The sequence below is a fragment of the Lathyrus oleraceus genome, chromosome 1 (genome assembly GCF_024323335.1).
Source record: "Lathyrus oleraceus cultivar Zhongwan6 chromosome 1, CAAS_Psat_ZW6_1.0, whole genome shotgun sequence".
Taxonomy (NCBI): Eukaryota; Viridiplantae; Streptophyta; class Magnoliopsida; order Fabales; family Fabaceae; genus Lathyrus; species Lathyrus oleraceus.
In genome coordinates, this window is record NC_066579.1 from 386,415,562 (window position 1) to 386,442,868 (window position 27,307).

The 27,307-nt window shown below is 35.7% G+C and overlaps 1 protein-coding gene and 1 long non-coding RNA gene across 2 annotated transcripts in view; both read right to left on the bottom strand.

Annotated features, from left to right (window-relative positions):
* Positions 1-27,038, bottom strand: part of LOC127073201 (FCS-Like Zinc finger 15) — a 74,052-nt gene extending 47,014 nt beyond the window's left edge. Inside the window, exons 1-2 of the mRNA XM_051014344.1 lie at positions 26,928-27,038; positions 26,734-26,783 (exon numbers count right to left, since the gene is read on the bottom strand). Of these exons, the coding sequence (XP_050870301.1) occupies positions 26,734-26,783; positions 26,928-26,930 (53 nt within the window). The 5' untranslated portion in view covers positions 26,931-27,038. The remainder of the gene's footprint in view (positions 1-26,733; positions 26,784-26,927) is intronic.
* On the bottom strand, positions 4,718-6,690 carry LOC127073217 (uncharacterized). Its single transcript, XR_007785696.1, has 2 exons — positions 6,570-6,690; positions 4,718-5,048 (listed from the first exon to the last, which is right to left on the bottom strand). It is a non-coding gene; the product is annotated as an uncharacterized LOC127073217 (long non-coding RNA).
* Positions 27,039-27,307: the final 269 nt, after the last annotated feature.

A 27,307-nucleotide genomic window follows, 5' to 3' on the forward strand; every position in this document is an offset into this window, starting at 1 on the left:
ATTTCATGTGATGATTCTTGACACATTCCTGGAATTTTTGGTACATCATTTGTGATTTTTTGACCTCTGGTTTATTAGATATGATTTATTTAATTTGAGTGTGACAATTTGTGTCACACTATGATATGCTGAGTTCACCAATTATTTTTCCATGCTTCCCCTAGGCCTATGGCCCTGATTTTTTGCATGAGATACAATATGTATGTTAACTTTCAACATGAATTTTTGTGGATTTAATTGGTCCATTTTCTAATTGATTTGGATTTTTGATTGCTGTTTAGCATCTTTGGGTTGTTTCTTGTGTAACAAACTTTACATGTGTTGTTGAATGCTCATACCATATCATGTGAATGTGAAATTTAATGGAGTGATTCATAACATGTTTAGGTGTAGTTTGGCTTTGGTCCCATCCATTTCTCAATTGTTTTCACCCTGTTATGAATTTTTGAAGTGAATGCTTGTGTTGATACCTTGAATTGACATGAATAATTGTGCCTGGATTTCTTGATTTTCATTGACATAGCTCCACTAGTCCAAATTGCATGAAAATTGACATGCTATACCTTGAATATGTCCTGTTTAGGTGTGAATTATTTGAGGATTTTTGGAATTGTTTTGGTATGCTTTTGCGTGAAGTTATTCTGTTTGGACTTTTGATGTTGCATTTGACCTTGTTTGTGATGTTTTGGTCATGAAATGAATAGGGCGAATGATATAAACATGGGATTAATTGCTCTTGTTTTTGAATTGCTTTTATTTGATTTTGGTTGAGAATTGCTTGCTGTTTTAAGATTTTTCCATCCTTTGGGACCCTAGGCTTGTCCTAGTGGTCTTGTTACTTATGTTTGAGCTTGACTTTAACTTTTCAGGTTTAAAAGCTAATGCCTTAAGGAGGTTGATGCATATTTGAGTTGAATTCATTTGACTATTGTTGACTAACCTATTTGTTTTGTAGGGTGCTTGGTTCACATGGACTTGGTGCTATGCACATCATTGTTTGATTGTTGATTGATTCTTATTGTTGTTGCTTTGTTTATGTTGGGATGCTGATTATATTTGACTGATTTCAGGTACCCTTAGTTGCTCAGTTCTCTTAAGAACTTGCATTGCTTTGCTTAAATAGAAATTGGCATTGAGGTATAACACCTTCTTCTCCATGTAGTCTGGAAGACCTGGCTTGTTATTTAGCCAGGCAACTGTCTGAAGTCCTCCTTAAGAGGCATTGTTTGTGATTGTTTATATTTGTCCCAAGCAGGAAAAGTCCTCATGTGAGGCAATTGGTGGATATAAGAGATATGTAGCCTATCTCCCACTATTCTGTGTGTCTTCTCCTTGCTCCCATTACATGGTTGTAGCATTGAGATCCAAACCCAAGATCTATAGAGTCTTCAATTGGGGAGAGAGTTCCATCTTTCTGAACTCCCCCACATTCTTATATTTACATGCTCTCTCGGACCTGAGATAGAAGCAATGAGGCACACCCCTTATATCCTTTCATCTGCTTCACCTTAGCCCCTCAATGGCAAGGTTAAGAGCGACACTTACCTATTACAGTGGACTTTCATAGTCAAACCCTTTGATTGAGCCTCCTTGTTTGGTTATAGAGTGTGCTATATGACTATTTGTGATTTATTACTCATTTGTACACGATTGCTTGCATGCCTTAGTGCATTTACTATCATTCATTGCTCCTTGTAGCATGTCCATTATTTCATACCTATGTGATTTGTTTGCTTACCCATTGAGGAACCAGTTATAAGTCCCTGTAAGTTGGCATCTGTTCCCATGACATGGAAGGGGTAGAGTGTAAGACCTCATTGGTCACTCATATCCATTGCCTAGTGCATTTGTTTGTTGTATGTGAGGATACAATTGTAAGTCCCTGTGAGTTGGCATTTGTACTCCCATGATCATACGGTGGAGGATGGAGTAAGTCCGGACATATTGGCTTCCAACTTCCATGTTTGTTTTGTTTTAAGGATAGTGGTGTAAATCCATTGAGTGGTATCCGGTGTCCGCTTTCGTTTTGTTTTGTGGGATTGGAGTAAGTCCATTGAGTGGCATCCGGTACCATTTGTTATTTACGTTGCTATTGCTCATTGCTTATTCCAAAGGACGCACTTGAGTCATCTTCTATATGACTTCAAGAGGCGAACCGCTTAAGAAGTTTTACATTCTCTTCGTCCATTCATCCCATTGTGTCCTAAAACTTTTCACACATTGCTTTCAAAAGACTTGAGATATAATTGTGCAAACATTCTCACCCCTTTTCAAATTAGAAACTTGGACCTTAAGTCCATGATTTTTCAAACTCCATTTTGTAAATACCTCATTTTGAATTGACTTTAATCATACTTTGACCCCACTTTGCAAATAATTCCAAATCAATTAACTTCACTCATTCAAATGATTTTGTGGCTTTGTCCATGCTTATTAAGTTTTCATACATTAGCCGTAGGTTTGATTTATCCTAGTTGGTTGATGTTAACCTCACCTATTTGTCCTTAGTCGATTGAATTGTAAGTCTTCCTCGCTTATTATAGGGTTAACCCCTCACTAGCGAGTGGAAGCTTTTCTCACATGGTGGACGTGTTGTTTCATAAGGTTGAGTTTTCTCCCGTGGATAACGTAAAACCTTAGTGCTATTGTTTTAAAATGAACTCACAAATGTTTGGAAATCTTTTAGCCGAACTACGGCGTTTTGATCCTTACCTTTGATGGAAGGTACGTAGGCAACGGGTTCATCCGTTCAAACACAAAAATAATTAGTTTGTACATTCTTTCCTCATCATCCCAATCATGTTTGCACAATACTTATGTCATGACAAATAATAATTTTTCAAACAACAAAGTGTGAAAAGGGCTCCCTAGGAGTACCTAGGACGCATTGGGTGCCTAACACCTTCCCAATGCGTAATTTACCCCTTACCCGATCTCTGATCTTTTCATTGGTTTTCTACGTGTAAAACTTCTTAGGTTTTTGTTCTCTTTTTAACCAGTCCTTAGGATAAATAAAAGTGCGGTGGCGACTCTATGTTCATCGTATACATTGCTTATGATTTAATTGATAGATCATATAGCGACGAATACACCGCTACACATATCATGAATTATTTTAGGAGATATGCTAGTGAGAAGAGTGCCATCAACATAAACTAATGCGTATATCGTGATGTTTTGATGCTTATAGACAAAGAGTGAGTGGTCACATTTGCTTGAGGAAAAATCAAATTGAAGTACATTTTGATGGAGTTTTTGCTACATGCCCTTGTAGCCTGTTATAAACCATATATTTTATTCTTTAATTTTCACATAATATTTGAGTTGGTGTTGACAAAACCAGGTGGTTGTTTCATGTACACTTCTTCTTGAAGATCTCCATTGAGAAAAGCATTATTGATGTCAATTTGTTGGATTTCCCATTAACATGTAATAGCCGATGACATTATTGATGTCAATTTGTTGGGTTTTCCATTGACATGTAATAGCCAATGACAAGATGATTCTAATGGTGGTAGGCTTGACTACAGGTGAAAAAGTTTCATGAAAATCAAAGGCTCGATGTTGGTGAAAGCCTTTTTCTACGAGCTAGCCTTGTATTTGTTAATACTTCCATATGTATTTTCTCTCACCTTGAAAATCCACTTGCACATAATATATTTTTTGTATGGTGGGAGATTAGTAAAATTCCAAGTATAATTTTTTAAGAGAGTTATATTTAACCTGCATTGATTCAAACCACTTATGTTGAGACAAGGATGCTCTATGGTGGTGAGTTCTGTGTGAACAATGAATACATTTGGTTTGGATTTGCCAGTTTTGACTCTTGTAAGCATGGAGTGATTATTCATAAGAAGGGAAGTATTTTGAGGTTGACTATGAAAAAAGGGAGATTATGATTCTCTGGACTCGGATATGTACTGGTGAGAGAAGGAATTGATACTTTCACTTTCAGGAGGTGACTTATGAAGTAAGCTATGTGCATATTTAGAAAGATTGTAACTGAGGCATGACTATGGTTATGACTGGATGTAATTGTGTTTGGATGAATATTATCAAGATTGTTTTATGGTTTAAGAGTGTGTCTAGTTGGTAAAATCTGATTTGAGGAAATTGGCTCAAGTTGGGAATGATGAGGTTTGATTGACTCAGTCTTAGAGATCGATTCTGGTGTCATACCCCAAAATTTACCCCACTTTTTCTCATTTCATCTGGCCCATGGTCCATTTCATCTGCATAGTCTTACCCTAATTATCTATCACAAGACATTTATCTGCATTTTCATTTTTTCAAATAAAATCATTTATTCAAAGATTTCTTGTTATTTATGGTGCAAAGCATTGAATTGTCACTAGAAAGCTAATTCATGAGCTAGGGTTTACATGGTATGCACTTATGAATCAAGCATATGGGATCCTTGTGCTATATTTGGCTTTGGGATGTTCATTTCTCTTGGACTAAGTCTTTAGGGATCCCTATTTTTGGTCTAAACTTATTGATTACGTTGATTACATCATGGACATGTGAATTTGGAAGTCATGTGCAAGTTTGATTTTGGTCAACAAAGTCAACCATGGGAGGTTGACCTTTTGTTGACCAATTTCTTTATGGGACCTTTTACATGATAGTATTGGTTAGATTTTTCTCTTTTGGATTCAAGAACATTCACATTCATTGCAACTCAAATTCAAGAAGTTCAAATTTTCAAAACTCATAATTTGGAGGGAAAAGCACTTTGCTTGAAAAATAAGTCACAAGTACATTTCAAAGGCCAAGATTCATATTACAAGTATCAAAATTTCATTACAAAAGGGAAAGTACAAATTACACACACAAAATTTTTTTTGACCTAAGGTTGACCTTTGATCAACTGTTGACCAAAAGTCAAACTAATCTTAAACCTACTCTAAGTCTACTTTTCTATTGATTCTTCATGTGGTCCTCCAAGTACTTCGAGTGCATTCCAAAATAATTCATATTCTTGATGCCATAATGCCAAACCTTTGTGCCATGACAAAACCATTTCATGATGTTACTATACACCAACCCTGCAACAAATAAGACCAAGGCAACATTAGTTTACACTTCATGTAATGCAACAAAGTCATGACATCCCATACATTGTGCCCTAACACATGCCAAATTAAGTTTTTACATTCAATACACCAACACACACAATGTACACTTTAAATTCAACATTAAATATTCACACATAAGCCAACTTGACAGCATACATGTACATTTATCATACACAAGCCAACCATCCAAATTCATGAAAATCACAAGCTATCAACAAACCAAATTAGCATACCCAGTTCATCATTCTCAAATCAACTTGTTACAAGACTAATGCATCCAAACAGCCATACCATGCATCTAAAGCACCATCATACATTGACTAAAACCATAATTAATAACAATTATCTAGCTGACATTTGTTTCAAGTTGATTATGCAAATCCATTCTAACAAACTACTAACATGTTCAATTAACATCATTTTAACTGTTCTAACATTAACCTTCAAACTAACATGATTTTCTAAGCTGATTCACTAGTTAATTAATTTTCTCAAACTCCATAACAATTCAGCTAATATGATAATTAGTTCCAATTCCAATAACTTAATAATTCAAGTTTCATGAGAATGATTCAATTACTAACAATTATGTTCAAACTAACCAACAACTCAAACTATATACTAACCTAAACTAACATTTTTTTTACAACTAACAACCAACTAACAAAATTAACCTAACAATTAGATCACTAACTGTCAATCTCAACTAACATCTCTAAACTAATCATACTAACAAATTTTTCATTAACATGTAAATATCTCAAATAACTCTCTAACTGTCATAATTAACAAATTAACTAAATTATATTTCCTAACAATTAACTAGTTCACCAACTCTCATAAGAGTTAATAAAAACTAATTTGATTCCCTAACTATCACAATCAACAAACTTGATTAACTGGTTTTTTCTAACTATCATATAACTAACTAACTCCAATTAACCAATTACATGATTCCATAACAGTTTAACAGTCCAACATAATCTCTAAGAACATTTTCTAACTGTCATCAAATTTACACTTCCAATGGCTAAAATCTCAACTCATTAACTATCAACTGATAAATTTAACTCACCTAACTAACTTACTCATGAATCAATTAACACTAATATATGACCTAAACTATAACTAACTTGCCTTAACATCTACCCCTAAACAAATACAAATCCCATCCACTTCAATATCTATCTAAACCAAACTTTCCTCAATCATGAAGGGGAGTTCACACTGTAAATTTACTCTCAGATTACTCTCCACTCTCTGCAATTCTCTCTACTCTCCCTCACCAACACTAAAAACTCTTCAATCTCCATTGTTGAGCAGAACTTCACATTGAAGTTTTGCTCCAACTGAGTTAAGCCCATATTCTTATCATTATCAATTCACTCTTCCTAATCAGCAATAACAACACTACCAATCCTACATGCTAAGTGCATAGAAGAAGAAGAAGGAGGAAGAATAACAACAAGTAGCAAAAGATTTAAAGCGTACCTAATACATCTCTGGTACTTTTCTATGCAATTTCTTCTTCAACCGCTTCAACGCTTTCCAGGGTAAACCTCGACCCAATGCTTTTAATTACTAGCCAGACATCCTTTACACTTCACACCCCTGGTAGAGAGTGAATTTAATTATTAATTATTATTATTGGTTTTTTCTTTTAATTCTTTTGTAGCACATTAAAAATCCTTATTAAAAATTACACCCTTTAATAAATGAATATCATTAGATTAGGTTTTTAGTTAGATTGATTTTAATTTCTTTTAATTTTATTTAATGATTAGGTAGAAATTATGATTAACATGATTAAATTTCAATTGATAATGCTTCTAGTTTTGTTTCCTAATTGCATGTGTTTGTTGTGTGATTTTTAGCATGATCCTTTATTGATTGATTAGTTGATCAATTTAGTTTGATCAATTAATTACATTTTTGACTTTATACTTGTTGTATGAATTTTCATGAACAATTTCATGCTCCCTTTAGGATACCTATTCATTCAAGTGATCATAAGACTCTTAATCCCTTAATTGAATTAGACCTTTACACTTGTTCACACTTGTTCCATCAAGACAATCTCAAGTCCAGTCACATTCAAGACCCTGAAGATAAAAGGACATCAAAACCTAGTCATGTTGGGCTTCATCCATTCAATCACACCTTGCTTCACCCTTTTCAAAACAAAAGACTCTTTTTAACTTTAAAACACTCTTTAATTATTATGTGAATTGCGCGCCACGAGCCTTAAGAAATAGAGAATAATGAGAGGGATCGTTCATATCCTTATTATGAGTATCTTTGAATACGAGGCATGGGCCCCAATTATTCAAAGTATTTTCCTTTGTTCATAGACTTTAGTGAAATTCAAATTAAAACAACTTTCAACCTTTCATCCACAGATCACACCTCAACAATCCATATCATCAATACAATTCTCTTTGGACCAAACATTACACTCTTTGGATACCTATACACTCTGGAGGTTAATCACCTGCTCTTGTTTTATCACCTCCTTCATGGGTTAGTCACCTTCTCAAGGTTAAACACCCACCTCTGAACCATACATAACTCTTGAGGTTAATCACTAGTTCTTGGTTAATCACCTTCTTCATGGTATAATCACCTTCTCATGGTTAAAACCCTTTTTCATGCATGTTTGCCTTGTGAGACCCAGGCTTAGGGAAGCCCATCTCATGCATGTTCGCCTTGTGGGATTCAGGCTTAGACGAACTCCTTATTCTCATGTATATCAGCCTCGTGAGACTCAGGCTTAGGAAAACCCCTTTTCTTTTATGTTTACCTTATGAGACTCAGGGTTGGGTAAACCTTTTTGCATGCATGTCTGTCTTGTGAGACTCAGGTTTAGACAGGCCATTTCATGCATGTGTTCCTTGTGATACTCAGGCTTAGGCAAGCCCCCTTTCATGCGTGTTTTCCCTGTGAGACTCGGGCTTAGGAAAACTCCTCATTCTCTTGCATGCCTGCCTTGTGAGACTCAGGCTTAGGCAGACCCCCTCTTTGTAGGTATTGATCCCTGGATATAGGCAAAACCCTACAACTCAGCATTGTCTAATCACCATCTATTGGTTAAAAGCCACACTCTTTGGTTCACATACACCACTTTATGAGTTCAAACAATACACTCTTGGTCCAAACAACACCTTCATCATTTCACAAATCTTTTTCCCATTCATTCATAAACTCTTTCTCAGTTCAATTCAATCATTTGAAAATAACTTTCTTTTTAAAAAAGAACTATTATAATTTGTTCCTTAGAAGTCAAACTAAAAGCATAGAGCATCCGAACAAGGATCTGAATCAGCTAACGTCAAAGCACTTCTAATACACGATTATAATTGTTCCCTAAAAACAACCAACAAATTTGTAGTTTTCTACCATGAACTACGAAGCTCTAATTTTCTCATTGCACTATGAGAATACGTAGACATGAGGGTTTGAATCCTTGGCGAACACACTAATTAAAAACTTATTTTCCTCCTTAATTAAAACTAGTCACAAGTAACCTTTAGATAATAACACCCGTCCGCGCAAAGAACAATCAAAATGGTTCCCATTGAATACAACGAGTGTGGGGGGTACTAATATCTTCCCCTTGCATAAATGACTTCCTTACCTTATTTATCTACCCTTAAGATTTTATTGATATTTTTCTTTTCTCTTAGAATAAATAAAATTTAGTGGCAAATCTGTTGTATTTCGAACGTGTGATGCGCTCAAGTATTTTTCACAGTGCAACACCTTGTAGATGAAGTTAATTGATTCTGTCAATATGTGGGGTTGGATGAGTCTGTTTAGTTGGTATACGTTGAGATTTTCTACATTAAACTAGAGACAAGGAAGAGCTATTATGAACTTGGTCTATGTTTTTTGAGGGAGAATAATGTGACATAAATTGTAGGTCAAGAGCACATACATCCTTTGAAATAAAGATTGTGCCTTCCTTATTCATGCACTTGTAGTCTTTATGTGTAGGTAAGACTTCCAAGAGCACATACTTTAAGCTTCAAAATTCCAACTTGTGTTGATTATAAGGTGTTAGGAGAGGATAGAGGATAACATGCACATCCAAAGACATTTATCCTATGTTTGGATGTGCATTTATACTATCTTAACTTCCATTGCTCAAACAGACATTTTTAAGATTAATTTTTACCTTAATTTCCTTGCTCAAATGGACTTTCTTAAGATTATCTTTTTACCATAATAAAACCCAATAGACATTTAGCCATTATTTGGATGTGCATTTATACTATCTTTCTCGTGTGCCAAACCATATTTGACATGAAAAATGGAGAAGCTACATATAGTATATCTGTTTGAACTTGAGTAAGAAGCATCTCTCCCCTATTGTAAAAGAAAATTGTTATAGAACTTGTTTCGATTTTTAAACTTAGTATAAAAACATATTTCCATCAATTACACTAAACTAAATGTAGAAACATCTAGAGTGCAAGAAAAATCTACCAAGTCAATTATAATACCTAAAAAACACACTATACAACCAAAGAGGTTGGAGAATGGAACCCATAATAAAATAAAATAAAAATTAGAAAGGAAGTTTCAACTTCATACAGGGAAACAAAAGGAAAAAACACTTTGAACTTATCACAACATTAACCAGGGTAAAACCGGAACATAACTATTTCAAAACAAAAATAAAATCATCTGTTTATTTGTCCATAATATTTTCACTCTACTCTCTAACTCTAATCTACTTTTCCTTTCTTCATTCATGTATCAATAAGTATAACCACCGTTTTGGTTTCTTCTTCCTTTTTTATGATAAGAAGCTTCTGATGATGAAGAAGAAGATGAAGAGATTGCAGCAAAATAATAGTTCTCACTCTAAATATTGTTACTTTCTTCCTCATCCATGAAAATCTGCTGGCATCTACATTCCACGCTACAAAAAGCTCTATCCCCTCTTCATATTTCCATGTTTCAAATAAAATAAAAACATAAAAATAAGTATATAAAATCTCAACAGAGAATAAAAAAAAACTATTTTTTCTTCTTCTTTTTTAAGGAACAAAACAAAAATGAAGTATAAATATAAATATAAATATAAAACATTAAAGTAAAATAAGATCTTGGAAATTTAAACAGAAATTAATATTGTAAAGTTTTATATCATAGTTTATAATATAAAAGGACTTACTTGTACATGTGTGATACGGTGAACTGACTTTGTGTTTTTGCTTTGAAAAGCAATGTTGCGGATAGCAAGAGTCGCCACCGACTTTTCTTTTATCCAATAAGGAAAGGCGGAAAAGAACAGGAAAGACCTTGATTAGATTTTGAGTTCGGGAGGTACATTATAAAAGAGAAGGTGTTAGCACCCTTTGTATCCATGGTTATCCATGGGCTCTTAATTGCTTAACTCACTTATGTTTTCCTTGTTTGAGAAAGTGTTTGAGAAATATGGTGTGTTTAGAAAATATTTTGAAAGGAGAGTTTAACTTTGTAATGATTCTTGTACGAATGTATACAAAGTGTTTATCTCGTTTGATTTTGAAAGATGTTTAGAAAAATATAACTCGGCGATGATTCTGGTGCGAATGTATATCAAGTGGTGATTTTCTAAAAGATGTTATGAAAAGTGTGAGGTGTGAAAAGTATTTTAAGCTGTGAGCAAGCATTTAAGAGTTATATCTAACCAAGGTCTTTATAGGTATTTCCTATCCTTAAGAGGGTAAAAATGTCCTTACTATTGAGAAGTAAGTAGTCTTATCCTTTGGATGTAAAGGGACATCGTGGGGTCGTCAATTGGTCATTGAAGGCAACATTTGTAAGGATACCTTAACATTTGAAGGGACGATCATCATTTAATCGTAGGCTACAAGGAAGGGTCATTGAGGGACAAAGTCATATATTCGAAGGCAACGTTTGAGGGACAAGGTCATATATTCGAAGGCAACGTTCGAGGGACTATGATTTATCTTGTAGGGACATTGACCTTTTGATCGAAGGGACTATGACTTATCTGTTTAGGGATGATGATGATTTAATCGAAAGGGCCTTTGCTAAGGGTATCCCCACATTCCGGGACATGACCGTAATATCGTAAGGCAACAAAGAGAGGGTTACCCTAGAGGTGCAAGTGTGGAAATGATTGGATTCAGATATATTATCTTGAATTAATTTATCTAAATTCGATTATTTATCTTTCCATGCAATCCTATTAGCATACATCTAGACAGTTATATTCACAGTATGGAGAAATTAAAGTGCGAAAAATAAGACTACGCTATTACATGGCTTCGGGATGGGGTACATAATTTAAAAGGGGATATGAAATATCTAAATCTTAATTAACGAGTACAAAAGTAAAAGGGCATACAAAATAATAAAACCTAATTAAACTAAAAAGAAAGAAATAAAAAAAGTCCTAATTAAATCTATTACATAGAAAGTTCATGACAAATGAAATAAATAAACTAAATTTAACAATGAATTAAGAATATTTTTAGTCTATAATAATAGAAACTTTTTTTTTATGAATTTATGAAAAAACTTAGACTAAATTGATAGAAATTTTAAAAGAAAGAGAAAAAAAAATATAATTAGATTTTTATTATTCAAAATAGCTCATTTTAATTAATTAAGTGATATATGAAAATTTAATTAATAAACTAGATTAAATTATATCCTAGTTTAAATAACTAATATAATATATTAATTAGAAAATTAATTAATGGATTTTATTTTTATAATAGAAAAATATTGGTGAATTAATTATAGTGGAAAGGGAGTAAATATAGTAAAAACACTTTTGCACAACACCACCATGCATGTTACAGCTTTCTCTCTTACGGCAAGCTTCTCTCTTACGGCAAGCTACTTTATTTTTTCTCATGTTGTTTCTTTCATGTGAATACAATAAACATATAACTTCATCTTATATCAAACCACACACATAAAATAAGATCATATGTAATCATCATGCAATAATAAAAATAGTCATGCACAAATCAAGAAGCTTATATTATTTTACTCATGTATTAGTTCTCTTTACTGCAAGTGATAATGATAAAACAAACCTTACACATACATGTTAAAGACAATCAATGATTTATATTATCACCATTATATCATCATCATTATTATGTAATAACAGTATGTGAAATAAACATAATCATGCTAGAAACAACACTCATATAATAATAATTAAATGACAGATATAATTCTTTAATCATGCAAACCTTGCCTTATGTATCTTCTTCTGCTGTATCTCTCCTCTTTTTCGTCTTTCCTCCTTTCCGTCTCCCCCCTCTCGCTGCAGCCATATGAAGTATTTATAATGGTGTGGATTAAGGTTTAACCTTGCTAAATATTTGGATCCCTTCCTATACTTTAGGAGAGTTAGGGTTTAACCTTGCTAAATATTTATTAAATACAAATAATGAATAATTCAAATGACTTTTAACAAATAAAAATTAATTTAAATTTTAGTTACAGAATTGAATTAAAATTTAAACCTATTTCTATTTTTACTTTCATCATTAAAAAAAAATCAAAATTATTCTTACTTATATCAACCAAAATTATTTTATAATTTATGGGCTTTTAAACAAATGTTACTCTTATAAATAAATTTTATTAAGTAAAAACGTGAATTACTAAATAAATACTATTTATAAATAATGAATAAATGGAACATGAGTCACTAAATTATAAAAAATAGTTATTATAATTTAATGAGCTTTAACAAATAAAATTAATATAAAATTTTAATTATACAATTAAAATTCAAATCTATTTTTATTTATATATATATAATTTATTTATATCATACAGATAACCAAAATCATTATTATTTTTTATATTTGTATCACATAATAAATAAATTAAAATTTATAATTTATATGAGAATGTATGTTAATGAATGAATGCAAATGTTAAATGAATGTCATGCATGAATCAATTTATCATAAAAATTAACAGGCAAATTTTGGGGTATGACAGCTGCCCCTGTTCAATATTCTTAAACCGAGAGAATTAGAATGGTATGTACGTCATTCGTGATCTGGAGGTGGAAGATTATTGAACACTTAGAATGCCCAAAAATTTGCACTTGTTAATTAAAAGATAGTCTTGATGGAGATGGGCTTAAAGATGCCATCCAGAAAGTTTGATGATGAGAGCTTCAAAGTGCGTCGTACATTAGACCATATCTGAAGACATGGGTGTCACACTGGGTCGTACGCTAGACCGTATAATGAGTAATCCATTATGTGATATTAGGGTGAGCTGAACCTGATGAGATAAGGATCAGAATGGGTCATACGCTAGACCGTATCTGAGTAGCAGAGTGTGCCGTCCGTTAGGCTGTATCTGGAGAAATAAAGATCAGAATGGATCGTACGCTAGATCGTATCTAAGTAGTAGAATGAGTCGTCCGTTAGGCTGTATCTAGCGATAAAAAGTAGTCGTACGCTAGACTACATTTCAGAATGTACCGTATGCTAGGTAGTATCTGATGAGAAGAGCCAGACTGGGTCGTACACTAGACCGTATCTGAGTTGCAGAATGAGCCGTCCATTAGGCTGTATCTGAGGATAAAAGATCAGAATGAGTCATATGCTAGATCGTATCTGAGTAGCAGAATGATTCGTCCATTAGGCTGTATCTGATGATAAAAGGGGTAGTCATACGCTAGACTACATTTCAGAATGTACCGTACGCTAGGTAGTATCTGAGGGGATGAATATCCAAATGGGTCGTACGCTAGACCGTATTGGAACAGTTGAAGGAACCATACGTTAGGCTGAATCAGAATGAGCCGTACGTTAGGCTATATCTGATAATATTTGCATATGTTGTATTTGCAATAAATGTCTGGGATGGGCTTAAAGATGCCATCATTAGGAGGATATCAGAATGCTTGTCATAGTGAATATTCATATGGATTATATCTGAAAGATGTATCTGAATCTTGAATGTAATCGATAAAGATATCCGTCTGAATGAATCTTTATTTTGATTGTATCAGGAGGATAATTAACTTGGAAAAAAAAAAGTTAGCCTCATGCCATGTCATGATGCATGAGATGTTTTATGCTCTTGAAAATAAATGCGAACATTGCATGCATGTATATGCTGTGAAATGATGCATGAATGAATTATGCGTCTGAAATTTTTTGCCATGGGAAAATAAATCCCGATATTTTGGTTGGAGATATTTGTATTGATGACCCTTTTTTAGCTGGGGATATTTGATTTCTGTCTGATGGTAGAAATATTCAACAGAACCTGACTGGGGATAAAAGAGATGACCAGTCTGTCTAGTAGTGTCAATTTCTTCTGGGAATAACTGGTTTTGCTGGGGAATAGGATTTGCAACCGGATTTGTTAGAACGCATGGTTAAATCTTATCCTTGATCCTAAAGTCTTTTAGTAATTGCTATTTCTATTTTATGCATGTATTTTCGGTAAACATCAATCATATTCAAATGCATATATTAATTCGAATTAAATCAATGGACGTTTATGCAAACAAAACGGAGAAAGTAAAACAAAAGTATCTTTTTGGAAATAAAATTGTATTGAATTTGAAAAAGGGCCTATAAACAAGCAATTTTAATACAAGGAGACAGAAATCCTAGTAAGAGGAAATTGTCAAGAAAGCAAAGAAAAAAAACAGCTATGAAAAAAAAGTCCTATTGATTTTAATTCTACTACTGCTATTATGTCTTCAAGCATCTCATCTCTTGCTGTCGGATAGAAGTGATTGGCTTGTTCAGTCTCTTTGACTTTGGTGAAGCTGACCGAGAACGGGACATAGTCATACGCTTTAATCCCTAATTTTTGCCTGGACCGCCTTTTCAGGTTTTCAGTCCACCAGGATACCCTTTTTTGCCCAAGCCGCCTTTTCAGGTTTTCGACTTGCCGGGTGTACATTTTTATACGTTTGTCCCTAATTTTTGCCCGAACCCTTTTGCTTCGCCGGGATGCCCTTACTTTTGCCTAGATATGTCGACCTAGCGGGTCTCTTTTATGCATAGTATTTTTTAACTATGTCCGCGTTCACGGGATGCGGGAAATCTTCGCCATCCATTGTAACAAGCATCGTGGCTCCACCAGAGAATACCTTCTTAACTACAAATGGCCCTTCGTATGTGGGAGTCCATTTGCCTCTAGGATCACCTTGTGGTAGAATGATACGCTTTATCACCAAGTCGCCAATTTGATACACCTGTCTCTTGACTTTTTTATTAAATGACTGGGTCATGCGCTTCTGATATATCTTCCCATGACAAACAGCCGCAAGTCTCTTTTCATCAATCAAATTTATCTGATCGAGTCGAGTCTGAATCCATTCATCTTCATCTAAGCCTGCATCTTTCATAATTCTTAGAGAGGGAATTTGAACTTCCACTGGTAAAACGGCTTCCATTCCGTAGACTAAAGAGAAAGGAGTTGCCCCTGTCGAAGTGCATACTGAAGTGCGATAACCATGAAGAGCAAATGGTAACATCTCATGCCAGTCTTTGTATGTTACTGTCATCTTTTGTATAATCTTCTTAATATTCTTATTAGCAGCTTCTACGGCGCCATTCATCTTTGGCCGGTACGGAGAAGAGTTATGGTGTTTTATTTTGAACTGCGTGCAAAGTTCAGTAATCATCTTGTTGTTCAAATTAGTACCATTATCAATGATAACTCTTTCAGGGATGCCATACCGACAAATAAGACTATTCTTGATGAACCGTGCCACCACATTCTTGGTGACATAAGCAAATGAGGCTGCCTCTACCCACTTCGTAAAGTAATCAATAGCAACAAGAATGAAACGATGTCCATTAGAAGCAGTAGGTTTAATCTCTCCAATCATATCAATGCCCCACATTGCAAAGGTCCAAGGGGCTGTCAACACGTTCAATGGAGCAGGAGGTACATGTACTTTGTCCGCATAGATCTGGCACTTGTGACAAGTTCTGGAGTGCTGGTGGCAATCAGCTTCCATGGTAGACCAACAATACCCTGATCTCAGAATCTTCTTGGCCATCGTATGTCCACTAGAATGAGTCCTAAAAATACCGTCATGCATGTCTTCCATAATCTTTTCTGCTTCCTTTTTATCCACACAGCGAAGCAAAGTCGAATCATGATTACGTTTGTATAATACTCCATTACTCAAAAAGAATTTAGCGGAGGACTTCCTCAGAAATTTTCTGTCATTGATGGATTCCCCTTTAGGGTATTCCTGAGTTTCTAAATATCTTTTTACTTCGTGGAACCAAGGTTTCTCTTCTACTTCATCAGCATTAAGTTCATAACAATATGCTGGTTCATCTAATCGTTCAATGGTGATCATGGGAGCTTCATTGTCCCATCTGACTCTGAACATAGATGACATGGTAGCCAATGCATCTGCCAACTGATTCTCTTCTCGTGGAATATGTTCGAATGTAATCTCTTCAAAGTATGGGATTAATGTCAACACCCGCTCTCGATAAGGGATGAGATTCGGATGTTTAGTGTCCCATTCTCCTTTGATCTGACTGATTACTAAGGCCGAGTCTCCGTACACACTCAAAAACTTGATTCTCAGGTCTATAGCAGCTCTGAGTCCCAAAATACATGCTTCATACTCAGCCATATTATTGGTACAATCAAAGCATAATCTAGTAGTGAAAGGCGTATGGCAACCCTTGGGAGAAATAATTACAACACCAACACCATTGCCCAATGCATTAGAAGATCCATAAAAAACCATAGTCCATCGAGATCCCAGTTCGGGTCCTTCATCCGGTCCAGGTTCTTCATAATCAGTAACAAGCATAACATCCTCATCAGGGAACTCAAAATTCATAGATTGGTAATCATCAACTGCTTGATGAGCCAAATGATCAGCTAACACGCTTCCTTTGATTGCTTTCTGGGTAGTATACTGGATATCATACTCTGTTAAAATCATCTGCCATCTTGCTATTCTTCCGGAGAGAGCAGGTTTCTCAAATATATATTTGATAGGATCCATCTTAGAAATCAATAAAGTGGTATGATTCAACATATACTGTCTTAGTCGGCGAGCAGCCCAAGCCAAAGCACAACAAGTTTTCTCAAGCAGTGAGTATCTTGTTTCACAGTCGGTAAACTTTTTGCTAAGGTAGTATATTGCATGCTCTTTTCGACCAGACTCGTCATGTTGCCCCAACACACACCCCATTGAATTTTCTAACACGGTCAAATACATGATTAGAGGTCTTCCTTCAACTGGTGGCATCAGAATTGGAGGTTCTTGGAGATACTTCTTGATTTTGTCAAAAGCTTCTTGACATTCATCATTCCATATTATCTCTTGATTTTTCCTCAGTAATTTGAAGATGGGTTTGCAAGTAGCAGTCAAATGGGAGATAAATCGGGCAATGTAATTCAAGCGTCCCAAGAAACCTCTGACTTCTTTATCTGTACGGGGAACTGGCATTTCTTGAATAGCTCTCACCTTAGCCGGGTCAACCTCAATTCCTTTACCACTGACAATAAAGCCCAAGAGTTTACCGGATCTTACTCCAAAGATGCATTTTTTCGGGTTCAATCTCAACTTGTATTTCTTCAACCTCTCAAACAGTTTGTATAAATGATCGAGATGTTCTTCTTCAGTATGAGATCTGGCTATCATGTCATCCATATATACCTCTATTTCATGATGGATCATATCATGGAACAAAACCACCATATCACGCTGGTATGTTGCCCCTGCATTCTTTAAACCGAATGGCATTACTTTGTAACAGAAAGTGCCCCATTGCGTCACAAACGTAGTTTTCTCCATGTCTTCAGGTGCCATCTTAATCTGGTTATAACCTGAGAATCCATCCATGAATGAGAATACCTTGTGTTGAGCGGTGTTATCTACCAGAACATCAATGTGCGGAAGTGGAAAGTCATCTTTGGGACTTGCTTTATTCAAATCTCTGTAATCTACACACATTCGCACCTTACCATCCTTCTTTGGCACTGGTACCACATTAGCAACCCATTGAGGATAAGAAGTAACAGCTAGAAAACCTGCATTAAATTGTTTCATAACCTCGGCTTTGATTTTCTCAGACATTCCAGGATGCATGCGACGAACCTTTTGCTTAACAGGATGACAATCTTCCTTTATCGGCAAACGATGTACTACTATATCAGTATCCAGTCCTGGCGTGTCTTCATAAGACCAAGCAAAAATCTCTACATAGTCATATAACATCTGAATCAATCTTTCTTTGACACTGTTTTCCAAGCCTGATCCTATTTTGACTTCTTTCTTGTCTACTTCAGTACCCAGATTTACAATTTCAATTGATTCCTCATGCGGTTGTATAGTCTTTTCTTCTTGCAGTAACAGTCTGACAAGCTCTCCAGGCACTTCGCAATCTTCCTCACTTCCATCCTCGGCTTGGTAGATCGGATTTTTAAAGCCATAATTAACAGTAGCATAATTATTATCAACAGGATCCAGAGTGGATATGGATCTGCAATTTGTTACGTGAGTGTGTGTAAGAAAACATAGCTTATTTGAAAGATGACAGGAAAGATAAAGAGCGCAATATTTGAATGCAAAAAGTCCATTGATTTATTGAATGTGAATATGCTTATGAAAATGACAAAACCCTTAACAAATTAGCTATTGTGCCCCGGGCATAGACACAATGCTTTAAGAAGTTCAATTGTTCATAATAAAAATTACAAAATTTGAAACACTAAAATAAGCAATAACAATTACTCCTGACTAAAGGAAATCGGGATAGTGTCTTCAGCCTTCCAATTATTGAGTCCGTCACCAATTGTTGGGAAAATCCAGCTATCCAAGTCGCAATCGCTATCGGCATCTTCTACAGCATTAATCTGATCTTTGACTATCTTTTCAGAGCTAAACCCCAGGCCAAATTTATCAGACTTGTACGGTACATCGATCAGTTGACCCCAGCCAGTACGACCACCATCTTCAACCACGGCTTGAGCATCTTTCAGAGAAATCATAGCAGGAGGAGCACGAATAACCTTGGGCACACGGGAAGTTGGCTTAAGGACAGGACTAGTCGGAGGAACTACTTCAAATGACTGAGAAGGAGTCTCAAAGAATTCACCATCCATCTCGACGTATTTGAAGGTATGCACACTACTGACAATATACTCTTCTTCTCCATACACAGTGACAATCTTGCCCTCTATTGGATACCTCAGCTTTTGATGTAGAGACGAAGCTACAACACTTGCCCCATGGATCCAAGGGTGTCCCAGCAAGCAGGAATAGGCAGGACGAATGTTCATTACGTAACAGGTAGTGTTGAAGACTTGAGGTCCTATCTTGATAGGGAGAACCACTTCACCATGGACAACACTCTTCGCACCATCGTAAGCACGCAATACAATGTCACTAGGTTTTAGTTCAATGCTTTTACAGTCAAGCTTATCGAGCACAGCTTTCGGTAGCACATTCAAAGAAGAGCCATTGTCGATCAACACATGAGACAAGGTGATCCCCTTACACTCAATGGAGATATGCAGAGCTTTATTGTGATTCTTTCCTGCTGGTGTCAGGTCAGCATCAGAAAAGCCTATGCCATTATCAACAGCCAAGTTAGTAACATAATTTTCTAACTGATCGACAGATGTCTCCTGAGGTACATGAGCGGTCTTCAAGAATTTTATCAACGCATTGGCATGAGATTCAGAAGATAACAACAAGGATAACATCGAAATTTTAGACGGAGCATGCCCCAGCTGTTCTACCACATCAAAATCACTCTTACGGATGATTTTCAGCATTTCTTCCATTTCCTGCTTGGCAACATCTTCGGTAGTAACTTCGACTGGTGTCTTTGACTGAGAAGGATTGATTACTGGTCCCTTTCCTCGAGTTTCAGGGGCGGGAGGTGGGATTTTTGGAGAGAAGATCCTTCCACTTCGAGTAATTTTACTAGTCCCAACAATGTCAACGTCATTAGGATTAGCAGAATTATCATCTTGCTTTATGTCGTAGATGTAAACATCACCTCCATAATTCCATGGAATGGCTTTGCTTGAGGAATACGGTACTGGGCCAGGTGCAGTAATAATTAGGGGAGCTACCTTGGGCTCAGCAGTAATCTTCACAGGCACTCTAGTAGCGGTAATATTCACTAGAACTTTGGACCTAGCAATCACAGATATTTCTTCAATAGGGTTTTCCACCTTAGGAATCTTTTCAAAGAGAATTGTACGATCATCCATTAGCCGTTGAATACCATTCCTCAACTTCAAGCAATCATTGGGTCAGAGTATATAGAGATCGCAATTTTCAGCACAACCTGGAAATAAACTAGCTTGCAATAAATTCTTCTTGATGATCAGGAGAGGAGATGCTAAGTCAGCTACATTAGTAATGTGAGAATTGTCATCCATATCATTAACAGTCTTGTCATGATTAGGCATAGGAGCAGTGATGACATTAGGAGTCTCCGGAGGATCAAATTCAATTTCTCCAGCGTCGATCATATCCTGAATCTTATTCTTCAACAACCAACAATCGTTTGTATCATGCCCGGGGCTATCGGAGTGATATGCACACTTGGCATTGGGATTATAACGAGGAGAAGTAGTGTTGGGATTTGCAGGAGGATCTCTGAGGGTAATTAAATTTGCTTTTAGCATACCCTGCAGTGCTTGTGCTAAAGTCATATTGATCTTGGTAAACTGCCTTCTTGGCCTGTCTTGTCTGTGTTGGAAGTTTTGAGATGGCGGTGCTGCAATCGTAACTGCTCCAACAGTATGGTCACGATTTTTCTTGTTATGACCCCTTTGACCGTACACAGCATTTGATTCATTCTTCCCCTGATAGGACTTTTTGGTGCTTGCAGAGGTAGCCGCCTGTATCTTTCCACTTCGAATGCCGCTTTCAACACGTTCACCCGTCAATATAAGTTCAGTGAAACCCGATGAGTAACTTCCCAATAGATGGATGTAGAATGGGCCAGTCAGTGTACCCATGAACATGTCCATTAATTCTCGATCAGTCATAGGGGGTTTGACTCTGCCAGCCAAGTCTCTCCATTTTTGAGCATATTATTTGAAGCTTTCTTTAGAGCCCATAGTCATATTCTGCAGCTGTAGCCGAGTAGGCGCTAATTCAGAATTATGCTGGTAGTGCTTGTAGAAAGTTGTCGCTAAATCAGTCCAGGTGCGGATGTTAGAGCTCTCGAGCTGATAATACCACTCTAACTGTATGCCAGACAGACTCTCTTGGAAGAAATGGATCCATAGCTTCCTATCAATGGTATACGGCTGGATCTTTCTCACATAAGCTCTCAGATGCATCTGAGGACAAGACGCACCATCATACTTAGTGAAAGCGGAGACCTTGAATTTGCGAGGAATTACCACATCAGAGACCAAACCTAAGCTTTCGAAATCCAGACCGGGCGCCTTCTGACCCTCCATAGCTAGCATACGTTCTTCCAGCAACTTATACTTATCATCTTTCGGAGAGTACTGTTCATTTTCATAATTTTCATAGTCGTCCTCAGGGTTGAAGGGATCAGCATTCTCATCTTCCGAATCATTTTCTGTCTCATCTTCTTTATCCTTCGGAATTCCAATCTTGACTCCTGGAGCCTGTCCTTTAAGCCTTCTTCCCAGGTTAATGTAACTCACAGATTTCTTGTCTTTCTTCTTCTCGAGCAATAGAGTCTTCAGTTCCTCCTGCCCCTTGGATAAGTTCAAGATCATCTCCTGGAATTGAGCATTCTGAGCCTGGAGATCCTTGACAGTTTGTTCGAGGGCCATTTTTTTGTTTGAGAGGAAGACCGTGAGAACATTGATCCTTTAGAGTACCTGTTATGCAATGTTATGTTATGCTATGCAATGTATGAAATGTTTTCAAGGACTTTTGGAATTTAACTTTGCGTAAACCACCAAAAAGGGGAACTTTTATTAATAATTTCTTTAATCAATGTTCATTACAAGAAAAAATGAAAGCTCAAGTCTCCCAGGGACGGCTTCTTTTTGGGCGGAGATATGCATTGAGACTTCGTTCCTCATTAAGTTGGCTGGTGAGCTCTAATACTTTCTTCCTTTCAGCACAGAACTGAGCTTCAAAAGTATCCCTTTCCTCTCTCAACTGGATCCAAGATTTCTTCAATTCTTCAACATTGGTAGGCATATCTGGATAAGGAATGATCTGAGGGGTACCTCCTTCAACTTTTGGTTCAACAATCAGAGGTCCGATTGCAAGATATGGCATGATAAGCTCACGAGCTCTGGTGCGTACCCATCTGAGATAAGGTTCCATAGGAATATAGTTTTTCTGTCCTAAAGTACTTCTTTTCACCATGCCCCAAGCTCGTACAAACCTTTGACGGAGACCTTGAGAATCATTGTCATAGTCAAACACAGTGCCTTGGATAATTATTTCATGTGGACCATCTCTTCGAGCATAACCAAACTGACGTAAGGCTAAAGCAGGATTATAAGTAATACCTCCTCTTATCCCCAGGAGTGGTACGTTAGAGAATTCTCCACAATGGTCAATGATGATAACATTTTCTTTGGGTTGGGGACACCAATGGATGTCTGAATGGGAGAGCGACATTATCCTTTGAGACCATTTCAAATTTTACTCATTCTTCAAGACTGATTGAGGAAGGTGTGAAATAAACCACCTAGATAATAAAGGTACGCAGCACATGAGAGTCCCTTGCCTTTTCATAGTACGAGTGTGAAGGGAATGCAAAATGTCTCCAAGCAAGGTGGGCACAGGGGTTATGAGTGAGAAATATCTTAACATCATTCATGTCTATGAATTGATCCGGATTAGGAAATAGCACCAAACCATAGATTAGTAATGCTAGAACATCTTCGAAAGCGTGGACACTCATAGCTTTTAGGAAATCTCGGTCCTTATTTATCAGAAATTTGGCAAGTAAACCCTTAACTTCACTTCTTGTTACCCAATTAGTTTCAATGTCGGACTTTGTCATGTGTAAAGCCGCGACAACCTCTTCAGACCTCAGAATCTTTTCTAAACCACTGAAAGGTGTTTGATCAAGGATAGGTATCCCAAGCAACCTGGAAAATTCTTCTAATGTGGGTACCAACTAATAATCTGGGAAGGTGAAGCAATGATGTTTAGGATCGAAGAACTGGAATAGAACTCTCATCATATCTTCCTTGAAACCGGTGGTAACTAAATTGAGGAGATAACCATGTTTCTTGATGAACTGAGCATGATCGGGAAGTTCTGACACTAAATCCTTGAGTTGAGGAGAGGTCGCCACAAAATTGATCCGGATGGTCTTCCTGGAAGCCATAGCCCTACAAAACAGAGCAAAGTTAAATCCCTAAGTCCTCGAAATGGTTAGTACAATGCCATGATGTCATGATGTTATGATGTTATGATGTCAAGTAAGTAACAAGCACAAACAAGTCACACCATAATCATTCCTAGGTTTTAAGGCTTGCATGAGTTCCATAGGTAAGTACCCTCCCCACTGAAGTTTGGTTGGTTCAACCTGTCCTAGAATAGTAACCGGGTTCTAGAAGGATCTCAAACATTGACCTTTCCTTAAGTCCACTTCAGTCCAACACCAAGCGGTTGACCAAAATTTCCCTAAAGTCCAATCTCAAAGAGTGTAGTATCGAGTATCAACTAACCCCAGTCGGAACCGAAGTCAGTTATCTCACTACTTTCTAATGGCTAGGATGAGTCAATTAGGGTTCTAAAGGTCTGGTTAATGCTTTGATGACACCACGCAGACGCCAAATTTTTCCTCAAGTAAACATGAGGAACATCAGGACATCCAAAGCGTCACATTAACCGTAGCCATCATTTTAACCATTCCAGTATACGCCGGACAATCGCGATGATCTCTTGCTACTTACCTAAGGTACACTAGATCCGGGTGTAGGATCTTTCACTCAAGCATAGAATACCCAAATAATCCCTTAAAAGTAAATCAGACAAAGAAACAATTCGAAAACATAAGTGATCTTATCTTTAAGGTAACCTCTCTTTTTAAGAGTCCCCAGCAGAGTCGCCAGTTCTGTGATACGGTGAACTGACTTTGTGTTTTTGCTTTGAAAAGCAATGTTGCGGATAGCAAGAGTCGCCACCGACTTTTCTTTTATCCAATAAGGAAAGGCGGAAAAGAATAGGAAAGACCTTGATTAGATTTTGAGTTCGGGAGGTACATTATACAAAGGGAAAGTGTTAGCACCCTTTGTATCCATGGTTATCCATGGGCTCTTAATTGCTTAACTCACTTATGTTTTCCTTGTTTGAGAAAGTGTTTGAGAAATGTGGTGTGTTTAGAAAATATTTTGAAAGGAGAGTTTAACTTTGTAATGATTCTTGTACGAATGTATACAAAGTGTTTATCTCGTTTGATTTTGAAAGATGTTTAGAAAAATATAACTCGGCGATGATTCTGGTGCGAATGTATACCAAGTGGTGATTTTCTAAAAGATGTTATGAAAAGTGTGAGGTGTGAAAAGTATTTTAATCTGTGAGCAAGCATTTAAGAGTTATACCTAACCAAGGTCTTTATAGGTATTTCCTATCCTTAGGAGGGTAAAACTGTCCTTACTATTGAGAAGTAAGTAGTCTTATCCTTTGGATGTAAAGGGACATCGTGGGGTCGTCGATTGGTCATTGAAGGCAACATTTGTAAGGATACCTTAGCATTTGAAGGGACGATCATCATTTAATCGTAGGCTACAACGAAGGGTCATCGAGGGACAAAGTCATATATTCGAAGGCAACGTTCGAGGGACAAGGTCATATATTCGAAGGAAACGTTCGAGGGACTATGATTTATCTTGTAGGGACATTGACCTTTTGATCGAAGGGACTATGACTTATCTGTTTAGGGATGATGATGATTTAATCGAAAGGGTCTTTGCTATGGGTATCCCCACATTCGCGGGACATGACTGTAATATCATAAGGCAACAAAGAGAGGGTTACCCTAGATGTGCAAGTGTGGAAAGGATTGGATTCAGATATATTATCTTGAATTAATTTATCTAAATTCGATTATTTATCTTTCCATGCAATCCTATTAGCATACATCTAGACAGTTATATTCACAGTGTGGAAAAATTAAAGTGCGAAAAATAAGACTACGCTATTACATGGCTTCGGGATGGGGGTACATAATTTAAAAGGGGATATAAAATATCTAAATCTTAATTAACGAGTACAAAAGTAAAAGGGCATACAAAATAATAAAACCTAATTAAACTAAAAAGAAAGAAATAAAAAAAAAATCTTAATTAAATCTATTAAGGGAGTAAACATAGTAAAAACAATGAAAAGCTAAAAAATAGGTCCTAGGGGCTCGAAACTAGGACCTCTACGTTGCAATGAAAGGGGAGCTACCAACGAGCCATGTTGGTCCATTCGTTATTTATTCGCCTTCATTAAAATATATATTAATTCTACATAGATTTTTCCATTTTTGCACAACACCACCATGCATGTTACAACTTTCTCTCTTACGGCAAGCTATTTTATTTTTTCTCATGCTGTTTCTTTCATGTGAATACAACAAACCTGTAACTTCATCTTATATCAAACCACACACATAAAATAAGATCATATATAATCATCATGCAATAATAAAAATAGCCATGCACAAATCAAGAAGCTTATATTATTTTACTCATGTGTTAGTTCTCTTTACTGCAAGTGATAATGATAAAACAAACCTTACACTTACATGTTAAAGATAACCAAGGATTTATATTATCACCATTATATCATCATCATCATTATTATGTAATAACAGCATGTGAAATAAACATAATCATGCTAGAAACAAAACTCATATAATAATAATTAAATGGCAGATATAATTCTTTAATCATGCAAACCTTGCCTTATGTATCTTCTTCTGCTGTATCTCTCCTCTTTTTCGTCTTTCCTCCTTTCCGTCTTCCCCCTCTCGCTGCAGCCATATGAAGTATTTATAATGGTGTGGATTAGAGTTTAACCTTGCTAAATATTTGGATCCCTTCCTATACTTTAGGAAAGTTAGGGTTTAACCTTGCTAAATATTTATTAAATACAAATAATGAATAATTCAAATGACTTTTAACAAATAAAAATTAATTTAAATTTTAGTTACATAATTGAATTAAAATTTAAACCTATTTCTATTTTTACTTTCATCATTAAAAAAAATCAAAATTATTCTTACTTATATCAACTAAAATTTGTTTATAATTTATGGGCTTTTAAAAAAATGTTACTCTTATAAATACATTTTATTAAGTAAAAACGTGAATTACTAAATAAATACTATTTATAAATAATGAATAAATGGGACATGAGTTACTAAATTATAAAAAATAGTTATTATAATTTAATGAGCTTTAACAAATAAAATTAATTTAAAATTTTAATTATACAATTAAAATTCAAATCTATTTTTATTTATATATATATAATTTATTTATATCATACAGATAACCAAAATCATTATTATTTTTTATATCTGTATCACATAATAAATAAATTAAAATTTATAATTTATATGAGAATGTATGCTAATGAATGAATGAAAATGTTAAATGAATGTCATGCATGAATCAATTTATCATAAAAATTAATAGGCAAATTTTGGGGTATGACAACATGTATATGTCTTTTCCTGGTAACAACCTTTTTCTGCAGAGAAAACATAGTTCCAGAAATGTTGTATGTTGTTGTTCCTGAAAATGAGATTCATGATAAAAAGGAGATTGTTTATTGAAGCTATTAAGCATAATTGTTTTGTTAATAACTTGTGGATTTTTCTTGCTATTGTTTCTTATTATACCACCATTTTTTTATTCTAATACTAGACTCAAACTCACCATTTTTTGTTGTTATATATTGTTTTGGTGGTTTCTACTTCCTACTGAATGAAAAGTGTATAGTTTTGATGAAGAGAAATTTATGAAGAAGATAGTAAAAATATTGAGAGAAGATGGAAATGAAAATAAGAAGAGAAAAAAAGTGTGTGTGGTGTGGTGGGACCCATACAACTATATGGATGAAGTAGTAACAAGAAAGGACAATCAATAATTTGGCTGCTTTTGCTATGAAAACGCCACGTAGTGGTTATGGTTTTTATTATTATGGTTTTTGTTTTATCATTTTGTGTTTATGTTTTTGGCATGAGTGTGTTTTTTAGATGTGTAGTGTTACTAATATATTGTACAAAACTTTGGTTGACAAGGGAGAGAAGAATGAA